Source organism: Drosophila mauritiana, chromosome 2R, assembly GCF_004382145.1.
Source record: "Drosophila mauritiana strain mau12 chromosome 2R, ASM438214v1, whole genome shotgun sequence".
Classification (NCBI taxonomy): Eukaryota; Metazoa; Arthropoda; class Insecta; order Diptera; family Drosophilidae; genus Drosophila; species Drosophila mauritiana.
The window spans coordinates 10,343,539-10,354,846 of record NC_046668.1 but is presented as its reverse complement, the minus strand read 5'-3'; the positions used below and the strand labels follow the sequence as shown (position 1 = coordinate 10,354,846).

The 11,308-nt window shown below is 42.9% G+C and overlaps 1 protein-coding gene across 1 annotated transcript; it reads left to right on the top strand.

Annotated features, from left to right (window-relative positions):
- Positions 1 to 2,638: 2,638 nt before the first annotated feature.
- Positions 2,639 to 11,085, top strand: LOC117138050. Its single transcript, XM_033299866.1, has 6 exons — positions 2,639 to 2,984; positions 8,930 to 9,068; positions 9,142 to 9,299; positions 9,358 to 10,009; positions 10,128 to 10,500; positions 10,562 to 11,085. The coding sequence occupies exons 2-6, from the start codon at positions 8,961 to 8,963 to the stop codon at positions 10,564 to 10,566; spliced, it is 1,296 nt and encodes a 431-aa protein (XP_033155757.1). The 5' UTR covers positions 2,639 to 2,984; positions 8,930 to 8,960; the 3' UTR covers positions 10,567 to 11,085.
- Positions 11,086 to 11,308: the final 223 nt, after the last annotated feature.

The window sequence follows — 11,308 nt, the reverse complement described above, 5'->3', positions numbered from 1 at the left end:
AGATTTGGACCGCGTCATCGCGCCAGCAAGTTCTTAACATAATTGTTAACGCCTCGAACGGATTGAGTGCCAAATTATGGCCAGAAATTTACTTACATGAGGTGGCCAAATGGGTTTGCCGAGCAGTTTCCCAGGCTTCAAGGCTGCGTATGCGGAAATTGCTGGCGGTTCAATTAACACACCCAGAGCGAAACCTTTTCCCACTGTTTTGATTTTGATTTTGATTTTGATGTTGGCTTCGTGTTTCGGTTGTTGGATCTGTGGTTTTTCTTCTTTTTGTGTATCGAATTCGATCGGTGTTCGCCGGGCGTTAAAAAGCTCTTAAATTGCACAGCGTCTGCTGCATGCCAAAAAGAGTCGCGATCTTGTGAAATTACAGTCTGAAGGTTGCAACAGCGACCTTAACTTTTGGTTTCTTCGAGTCGTTGACACCTGGTTTTCGTATCGAGTTAATGAATTAGCTATAATTCGGGTTACGTCACAGCTGTTTCTCGGCTGAATCATAGTTCCGTTCTGTGAAGGACTTCCCCCGATCGATTAACTGCGATCGGGCAAAGGGCGGCCACCACGGCGTATGCTTAATCCAGCCGTGGGCTAGAACCACTTGCTTATCAATCATACGCCACGTTGAGCGCCATCAGCCCACGCAATTCACCGAGTCACTTGAGGCGCGAGATCAAGAATTTGCCATTATTTTTAGCCAGCTCTTTTTCTTTGTGTGTCAGCACGAATTAACGCTGGCGATTTAAATCGCACCAAGAAGCCAAAACAAACAACACGATGCGGAAATTGTTTGTACAACATGGCTAAAACAAAGGCGTCCAAACAATTCATTACTATTATTGTTAGTATTATTGTTATTTTAACGCGATGAGCAGCCAAATAATTGTGCATAAAACACTGTTTCAAATCAGAATTTGAAACCGTATCTCTGGTTAAACAACAACCTTGATTTCAATTAGCAAATATGGAGTGCCTGCAAATTTCTCAATTTGTTGCCAAAAATAAAAAACCCTATGTATTTGCCTAGCCATTTTCTCCCAACCAACGTTTCTGTTTTTTTTTCTTGATTTTTTTTTTTGGTTTCGTTTTATTTTCCGTTTTTAATGTAGCAAGGTCGTTCGTTGGTCCGCGACGCCAAAAGCAATTTGTAATGATTATTAAAACAACGACCTGCTTGGCATGCTCCAAACAGAGCCCTCCCCTTCACCCGGCCCACAACTGCCATTGTTTACTGTACCTGTTGCCGTAGCTGTTGCCATTTGCCGTTTGGCGTTGGCTTTTAATTGAAATAGCGAATAGCAAAAACAAAAAAAAACAGTAACAAGGCAGTGGCTAAAAATTATATTTGGATTACAACACGGTCAGCAGAGCTGCGAATATATCGTACCTTGTACATTGAGTATATGAAATTCTTGGGCAATTATTGCCGCACAACGCAGCCTTTCGATACGTATTCAGCCGGTGATTGAATAGCCAAGAGCATTGTGATTATGACAGCCGGACACTCGAGGAGTTCTATTTAAAGCACCCCGATCTCTGGGCATTCCATCTGTGTGAGCTCAGCTCGACGTCAATTTGGCAGAGCCCGATAATTGACTTGTGAAAGGGAAATTCAGCACTGCTCTAGGATGGAACCATGACCATTCTATGCTAAGTGACCGCCACACCCTCCTCCATGATGCCATGATTCACAACTTTAAGCACATAAATTGCATTTAATGCTGCCCAGCCAAATAAGCCAACTGCCATAAACGGACGAATCTCGGTCTGAATTATGTCGCCGGTCGGGTTAGTCAAAAAACAAAAACCCAGAGCCAAATAGAGTAGCTGGCTGTTCGGGGGAATTACCCAGGGGAATTGAGGCAGATACATCCGCGACGGGGGCGAACCAAACAAATCAAAAGTAATTCACACGCTCAACATGCGAAAATAATAAAGAAATACCGAAATGTTAATTTCGAAGCACTGAAGAAGGAGAACGAGTTCTTTGATTCAAAACTAAATTAAATTCAAATCTAAAACATTTCCAATTGTATTGTTTTATATTTATTTCTCGTATTTAAAATTATACAAAAGTATGTACATTTTCAGAATGTATTATAATTTGTAACAGAACATTTACAAGTGAATTTTTTATTTATATGCTTCTACAGTCACAAGTTATAAAATCGAATAATGAACTTTCACGTTTATATTAAGCAACATGGCATTTAATTTTGTAGACATTCCCGATTTGAATATATTCAACTCTGATATATGAACTGTTAAGTACAATGAGACATTTGAAAAACAAGTTATTTAAATTGAACCAGAGTTATAAAATTCAGATCTTGTTTTGCAAAGAAGCTTTTTCAGACTCAGAATCATCGCTTCTTTCTTTTTGAGAAGCTACCTAAAGAATCTTTGTAAGAATCTCTGTGAACCTTCTTCTTTGGCAGTCGACAGGCGTCTGCGACGCTGAGAAAAGCGGGATTTCAGAGTTCCCTCTTCGCAATCGTGACTGCAGCGGCGTTTGCTCAGCGAGCGAGCTTCGGTTGGGCCTTCGGCTGGGGAAACTTCGGGCCAGTTTTGGCCAACAAGTTGGGGCTGTCTTGCTGTGGGGCTCACCGTTAGCCGAGCAGTCGAAACACGCAGCTTGAGGCGAGCGGTTCTTGCGCGCGCTTCCAAACCGCCTAACTACCTAACTCTTTAACAGCGAGCAGCTACTAACCCACAGCAGAAGCTCAGTAGAAGTCGTTATCGCATCGAAATCGTTCAAATCGTCGCGAACGCGGAGTTCTGAGAGTGTTGTGCCCATAGAGATTGAAAGACAAATGATATAATATTTAAAGAATAAAAAACAGTACATAATTGTGGAGAAACCTGGCTGGTTGATCGAGTGTAGGCGTTGCAAGTACCATTCTGATTTGCACTCGGGAATAAATCCAGCACCGATTAGGGAACTTACGGATACCCAAACGACGTATTGCACTTGAAGCAGGGTAAGTGATCCCATCCCCTCTTTGTGACCTTGACATTTGAAGGAATTGATTTTGTCGTTCGTTGCTAATTGAAATGAATGCACGATCGATCGATCGCAAAGCAGAGAAGATCATTTGATTGGCACTTAAATTGTGTTGTACAATCATCTGGCTGCAAAATTGTTCAAGACAAGATTTTCAGACCGACTAGCGCCGAGGCACAGTTTTTAATTAGCATTCTGCAGTGTCTTATAAATAAACATGGTTTTATGGTGGATGTGCTAAACGCCAAAGGCCACTGAAACACGCTGTCCATGAGTGTGAAATAAAAGCTATAAGCTAAGCAAAGCTAAAACCGTGCTATATAGTACATACTGGGCCAAATGTGTGTTAGCATGTAAATTACAAAATCAAGTTCGTTGCCTGAGTCTTTTGTTTGGGCTGCACAAAAGGTTCTATGGCTCGGACATGGAATGGAAACCAAGTCAAAACCGAAGTCGGCACTGCACTGGAAAACTGTTCAACAACCTTCACTGGCCCTGGGAAAACCCGTTCGCATTCGAAATGCGTGTGCTTAATTTACACGAAGATTAGCATTAACGTTGATATAATTTCATATTTTTATTAACCGAAAAATGTCAGCCCAGTGCGGTTTTGGCCGCTTGCCTTGGCCAGAATTTATGAGCGATGTAATCTCCACTTCGGCCGAAGCATTCAATGCATACAAAATTCCCGAAAACAAGGAAGGCTGCCGAAATCTTCGCGATCTCGTCAAGTGATTCAGCCAACTATATAGTATAGCATCTCCTCCATCTTCCGGGGGTCTTTGGCCTATTCGCCGTTTATTTTTGCTCGGCTTTTGTTATGGATTCGCTATTCCCGCATCTGGAGATCTATGTAAACAGAAAGACTTATTTGCATGCCAAACCAAAAGACTAATTAGGACAGTCGACGCTTCTTTTGGCCTGGCCCACATTCGAGGGCCATATGGCCAAAGCACTCAAGTCGCTTGGCCGCCCCTGAATTATGTCCACTTTAGCTAGAATTTTACACCCAATTATCCACGCAATTGTTAATTACGCATTTGATTGTGGCCCGGCGACGGGACGGCTCAATTTCAATTGGGAGCCGAAATTAATGAACTCTAATTAAGCGGGGTGAAAAATATATATGTATGGGAAATAAAAATACAAGAAATACGAACGGCCTTTGTTGAAGTGCTTACGAGTGGAGTCTTTTCCTGCTCTTTAATTGTATTTCGTCTGCATTGTAGTCGCCGACGACTCTATTGATTGGCATAAATCGGTTTGAAGAGTTTTCATTTCCATGATGTAATTCGGTGCTGACTGCTTGTCATGAATCATGAGCGACTGTCAATTACCAATTGCAGTGCGGACTGCCAAAGGTATTAGCATAAACAAATCAAATCGATGACTAATCAAAGCGAACGAGTGCCAGAGAACATAACAAGTCAGATTTAAATTAGCCGAAAACGACACGGCAAGTCATCTTCAACATGGCACTATTTTCTTTGGAGGCAAGAATTTTGTGCGCCACTTGTTCAGGCCTAAGAATAGACCGATGCCAAGGCCCAAAACGTGCTTGGCCACATAAAAGCCGAATTTTTGCAAGTAATTTGAACATTAAAAACAATGTCGGGCTATAATAATCACTCAATGGCAACAGCAACAAAAGCGGAAGTCAAAGCCACACGAAAGTGCTGTGCAACAGTTTGATTTCTTTAGTTTTACGCTCCTTTTTTTTGTCTTTTCTTTTATTATAACTTTTTGGACGCCTTCCTGGCACGAAATACTTTGGTGAGAATTGCAAATTCTCAGCACTGCAATGGGAGAGAAATAAGTGAAAATATTATGAAAGGCGCCGAGGCAAGTGAAAATCGGAATTTATAATTTTCGTGTGCCGATTTTCCAACCGCAAAAACGCTGCCCCAAGCAGCTGCCACTGCCACGTTTGCTGCTGCTGCTGCTGCGGCAGCATTTGCTGCAATGGTGATGCAATCATCGGCTTGACATGCACATCGAGTGACAGAGCAGACATTGCGCATACGCCGCATTGTGCAGAGCACCACAAAGATGAAAGCCGACTGGGGAGTTGCTGGCCCGCCAGCGGAGCATCTCCGCATCTCGGTCTGAATACGAATCCAAATCCGAGCCAGAATTGGAGCAAGTGAGCAGGTCGACACAATGGCGCCGTCCCAATGCCCTAACTTTCCATCCATAAATCCAGCGAACGGGTTCAGATGCGAAGAAGATAGGTGCCGAGCCATTTAGATATTAGCATTTAACTTCTTCAGGTTGTGCGATCTGAAAGATGAGTTCTGAAAGAAACCTTTGACAGATGGGCTGAGATACAAAGATTGCAGAGAAAAATGGCACATTTACAGTCTGTTTTTATATAATTGGTCTATCGGATGAAAGTAGAAAACTTTAATTTATCAACCTGTGAAAGAATAATTTTATTAATGAGCACAGCTAAGGGATAGATCATGATAATGTAACAGAAAATCTGAGTAAGACTCTTAAAGTGATTTATATAAAATATAAAGTTTATAAAGAGTGTCAAAAAAAATTCTCTCAAAGCAAATAAATTTGAATAGAATAGAAGAATATAAGAGTAATACTTACAGATCTCGTAATAACCAAGGCATACCCCACTTTGCTAATATAAGCTACATATATGTGAAGACCCCTTGATGATTATGACACTCACACGTGCCCTGCGTCTCGGGCGACCAAGACAGACTACTCTTCATCCATGAGTTCCTGACTCGGATTTTCTTGCATGTTGCGTGCGCCTCCATACATACTTGTATATGCATATATTCTTATATATATAACATATTTTTTCATCATCATCATCTTCCTCAGTAACAATATGCGATTTAATTTTCATTTTCTCGCTGCTGTTGCTGGTGGTGCTTGTTTTGTTTTGTTTTGTCGCCTTGCTCACATGGAGTTCGTCTCCGTCTCCATAAAGTGCCAACTCATAATAATGTAAGCCACAGATGCCCGCGCTGTTTTTGTTGTTAATGGTGTTGTTTGTTGACTGACTTTTGTTGCGTTGCTTCGAAAAAGTAACAAGTGCACAGCCGCCCGCGACATTGTGCAAACAGTTCATACTATTTTGTACGATTTCTTGTTTGTTTTGCATTTAAATCATTATGCCATTAAAAGACAATCTCGGGCGGTGGCGAATTAAAAGAAATGCTAAATTAAAATGATTCACTTTTGATTGGTCGTTGAGTGATCATAACTTGCACTGATTTAAATACGAAATACACATTTTATTACAGTTCCCTTCCAGTTGCGAAAGTAAGAGCAGAAATATTGCTTTCGATGATAAATGCTCGCATAAAATCCCCAAAACGTGTTCCAGCCGGACTTGTAAATGCATGGCACAAGTATGCGAACTCCAGTTTCAGTTAAGTTCAGTTCGGTTCGGTTCACTTTCAAGGTTGGCTGGGGCGTCAAGAACTTGCAGAAACCGTAACAGCAGCAGTAGCAGCTGAAAGGCGAGCTGCAGCTATGTGTGTCTTTGGGTGCCTTAGATTTGGGTGTGGGTCTCTAGATGACAAGTCTCTGCCACACGCGCTCCCATTTGAAAGGCAACGGCCCCTAGAATTGCATGGCACAAGCCACACAATTGCGCAATTGCAACTGACTCATAGTGTCCATAACTGCCAATTAACCAAGTGCTAAGCGGCTTAGCCAGCGGACAAAGGAGTCCGGAGCTCGCGACGAAAGACTTCCTTCTGCGCCACGGCCTTGGGGAACTGGTACGGGGCTATATGTATTATGGTTCTACAAACTGATAAACTGCGTACTCACGCACAGAACAGTTGCCGCCGTTGCTAAAAATACACTCGCATCGACCTTGACGGGCTTACATAATTAATTGCAAGCGGCTTGCGGTATGCGGAAAGTGTGCTGAATCGAAAGACTCAAGGCACGAACTTGACGCGCACATCGAAAGACTGTAGATACGAACCCGCTGAGCACTTGCTGCAGCTCCCAAAAGGGCAGCTCGACTTTTAAGACACCGCTTTGTTTAATATTTCAACTAGCTCCCAAAAACCAAACAAGCATACCGAGTTTGCGGATTAATAAATCAGCAAACAAGATAAATCATCTGCTGGCCATGTAAGAAGCTTTAATTATTTAATGCAGTTTAAACTTTTCATAACCAAAGGCCAGCTAGATAATTAAATTTCATACCCCTGTCTTTATACTCGTATACAGATGTTTCGGGTGAGTGTTGTTCTTGTTGCCGAATGCGATCATCGCCAAAAAATCAACATCACGTTCGGCACACAAAAAGATTTTATATACTTATTAGCAAAAAAAACTCCGAACCAAGACGAGCTGAACATCGCCGGCGATGGAGAAAAGAACGAAATGTTATGCGTATATATTATACAATATAAAACAATCTGGCGGAGGGAAGACAAAACAGAAAAAACCAGAACCCCATTGACGTAGGAACCCCAAGAACTTAATCATATCGCTCTAAAATAGAAGATGAAACAGACCCAACTGAATGTTGCTCTTGGGGTTTTGACTTCCAGTCGCGAAGAGGTCAAGTCGTGGCTAGGCAATGATATCTTTGCGATATTTGGCCATCATTAACAGCAGGGCCCCTGATTCATGAATGAATGTGGGGTGGGTTCTAATTAAGCCAAATGTTGGTCAATTCATAGGAATTCATGAGGCCGCAAAAGGTTACGGAGTGTGTTTGTAATTAGATTGAATCTCTTGTTGTAACTCAACAAGTAACTCAATCTTTCTTAGAACTTTTCCCAAAATTTCTCATAGATTTCTCAGTGCCAAAAAGTGTCAAAATCGTCGGGCCGTGGGCGTGTCTACCAAAATATTATTCGCCATTAATCTTAGCGTTTGCCAAAAAGAAAACCAGTTATAATTTGAAATTTCTTCTGGCCAAAACGGATCTTCGAGCACAAAGTTTTTGGAGACAGCGAAGTGCGTGACACTTATCAGGTTTTATGGCCATTCTGTTCGTTAATTAAAGAACCAACGCCAACGCTTGCCCAAATAGAAAGCCCAAGTCGGCGGCTTCAATGGATCGGAGTCCATGTTTGTCAATTCTCGATGGGAAACTCGCTCGTTGGCTATTAAAGCGCACACACTGCAGTTCTGGGTAATTTGAAAAACATTTAAATTGGGGCACGAATGGGATTGGGTTGTCGTGGAAAATGCAGGGCATGTAGTGCCCTTAATTCGACCACGCTTAGAAATGTCACATATTTTTGGATTGGGAGTGGGAAGCTAGGTTCCACAAGACAGACTCACTTTCATTGCCACTGGCCGCGGGAATATGTGACACTCATTTATTGTTAAATCGCATTTGCCCGCAATTAATGCCAATCACGTGGCTGACCGCCAATCCACCTGACAGTGGCTGCCACTACTGGATTTTGTCACAAAACGCTGACGGCAGTGCGATGCATAAGCAAATCACACTGACTTTGAAGGAAAACCCCAAATGGCCAATTGAAATGCCAGGCCAGTTGGCCTGACCCGAACACAACAAAAAAAAGCAATATCAAGAGCAACAACAATATAAATGCAAAAATGCGAGTAGTGTTCGACAAAGTGTTTAACACCAAACAATTGTCAAGGCATCGCCGTCGTTCAATTAGAGGCGGTGACATTGGTGATTCGATGGATCGACCCAAGGAGCGAGCTATCTAACAAAAAGTCCAAGCCCAAAAACACCCATTGTTGCTATCCGTGCGCAGAGTTCATTGGCTTGCAGATTGATTGGACTGATTGCCTAATAATCTTTTCAGTGCGTGTCCCATTCGACGGGGATTTAATTTCGACTGCTAGCCAGATCCAATCAAAGTCATTCGCACCCGCTGGTGGTGGCGCAGGTCAATTGTCTCATAATTATTTATAATAATTTCGGAAAATGTTCTACCGTTGCAGAGGAAACGAATCAAGCGAGCAGACCGACAAGATGATTTCTCGCCGCAAGATCATATCGCGCTCCCTGGACAATTTGGATGCCATCGGGCAGGAAGAGCAGGAGGAAGACGTCTGGCACGATCGCGAAAAGCTCTTCAGGGTGCGTTTCCTGCCCATTATAACTCATTTGATCTCTAGCTCATCCATTATCCATACCTATTGACCCCACGCAGGATCACATCAACGAGGTTCTGTCCAAGTGGGAGCAAATCGACGACGAGATCTGGGCCAAGATAATTGTCTTCGAGAAGAATCGGCGCGTGGCCAAGGCCTACGCCCGCTCCTCTGTGATAACCATAAATGGATCTAAGAATGGATTCGATGGAGTGCGGTGAGTTTTGCATATTTGACTATTAAGACCAACTTATTTAATATTGCTCAATCCGCAGCATTGGGCTGAATGGCTTCGATAATCCCATGCGCGATGCCGAGACGAAGGTGATCAAAAAGTCCATCGGCGATGGATTCAAGATCAAAATGGACGACACCGGCAACATATTCATCAAGCGGTATGGCAAGAGCAGCATCTACGTGAACAGCACATCGCAGGGCAACGAGGAGACTGTGATCGGCGGCGACATAATCCAAATGCCGCAGATGTCCCTTACCGCAGGCACCTCCGCTCGACTCTTCGATATGAAGAAGTTCCAGACGAACATAAACCGCGAGTTTGCGCGCACTTATCCGGAACGCGGAAGGCTGGAACGGCAGTGCCTGTCCGCCGTATCGCTGGTCAAGTCGAACAATAATCTAATCAATTCTCCGGTCTGGATACTCGTGGTCAACGTGGTGGCCATGGACATGCTGAGGAGTCGCCTCCAAACGATTCCCAAGTCACTGGATGCGATGGGCATGCGAGTGCCGCTGACGAACAGCAGCGAGGATCCCTACTCCACCATCGAAAGCCAGGTGGGATTGATCTATCCCACGCCCGCCGCCTCAGATGATTCCCAGAACTCCCAGCACTCGAGCAACTCCAGCAAGGGACGGCGCAGCATCTTCAGTGCCGCCTTTCTCAACGAGGGTCCATATGTGCCCAAGGTGGGTTCTAACTTTTCTAATTAGATTCAACCTGATTGATTTGGAACTTTAAACTTTTTAACCTATTTTGGGGAAAGACTCAGCCTAATAATATTTGGTTGCTTTATACTCTTTGCAGCCCGACTACGAATCTGGCGGATCGTTGACGCCCATATATGCGGACAAGAAGCGACAGAAGAGCAGCGGGTCGCAGCAGCGTAAGAAGCAGGATGATCCGTACTACTGCGGCCTCCTGGCGCGGATTCCCAACTTTATCAAGTCCTCGAAGCAACCGTGCCCTGGAGGAGCCAGCAAGCCCAAGAAGGAGCCAAAGATCTCGCGGAAGATCTCGGCACAGCACCAGCAACAGCAGTTCCTGCAGCCGGCGCAACCCATTCCCATTGCCACCTTCCACCACTCGTACTTCCCCTACAAACTGTATCCACCGCAGCACCGTCTCTCCCAGTCGCAAATGTCCCTCTGGGATGCACGTAGTCTGATCAGCGCACATGGTAAGTGACCACTTAATTTGTTAAATGTATCCATTTTAATCAGAACATTTCGTCTTTTCAGAATGATCCCTTTGGCTGGCCCTAATTTATTCATCGTATAGCGTTAATTCTACAATTATTTAGTCAAAGCCTACGATTAAGTTTGATCAGTGGAGGATCATCGGTTCACTGGATCACTGTGGAGTGCATTTCGCTCAGTTTTGTGATAAATGCAGCGAAATGTAGCCATTTAGCGTACACCACTTAATACGCACTAACTCTAATTAACCGCAGTTAACTTTAAGTCAAGCAGAGAGATTTAATGATTATGCAATTTGTAATGAGTAATTAAAATTTTGCCATAGTTTCTTAAATCGTTTAAGACTGAGAGAATGTCCTAGAGCCCACGATAAGCGCACGGAGAGTTTGGCGGAGATTCAGGATGGGGGCAGATAATGTCATATGCAAATTAATTGCTACTTTAGGCAAGTTCGATTTATTGTTTTCTTATTATTTTTCTGTACATACACTTCATATGTAAATAAGTTCAAATTAAAAACATGTAATCGATATTAGTACGCATTAAAAGAGAGTTATAAAAGTCAAGATGAGTGTTTTTTTTAAAAGGGTTACAATCTACGCTTCTCAAACTAAATAATAAAAATATATTATATATTAATTTATGTTCTTTCATTGTAGTATCTTACTTTTTGTGTTTATTTATCTGAATCCGAAATTTATCAAACTGCTTTACCTTTTTGTAAGAGAAACATTTTAGGTGAAAAGTGCATCTGCGCTATCACAAGATTCTCCTGTCTTCTAATTTAAA

Coding starts and splice junctions, on each gene's coding strand:
- LOC117138050 (XM_033299866.1), top strand. CDS start 8,961: ATGATTTCTCGCCGCAAGATCATATCGCGCTCCCTGGACAATTTGGAT. Junction 9,069..9,141: donor ATCGCGAAAAGCTCTTCAGG/GTGCGTTTCCTG, acceptor GACCCCACGCAG/GATCACATCAACGAGGTTCT. Junction 9,300..9,357: donor AATGGATTCGATGGAGTGCG/GTGAGTTTTGCA, acceptor CTCAATCCGCAG/CATTGGGCTGAATGGCTTCG.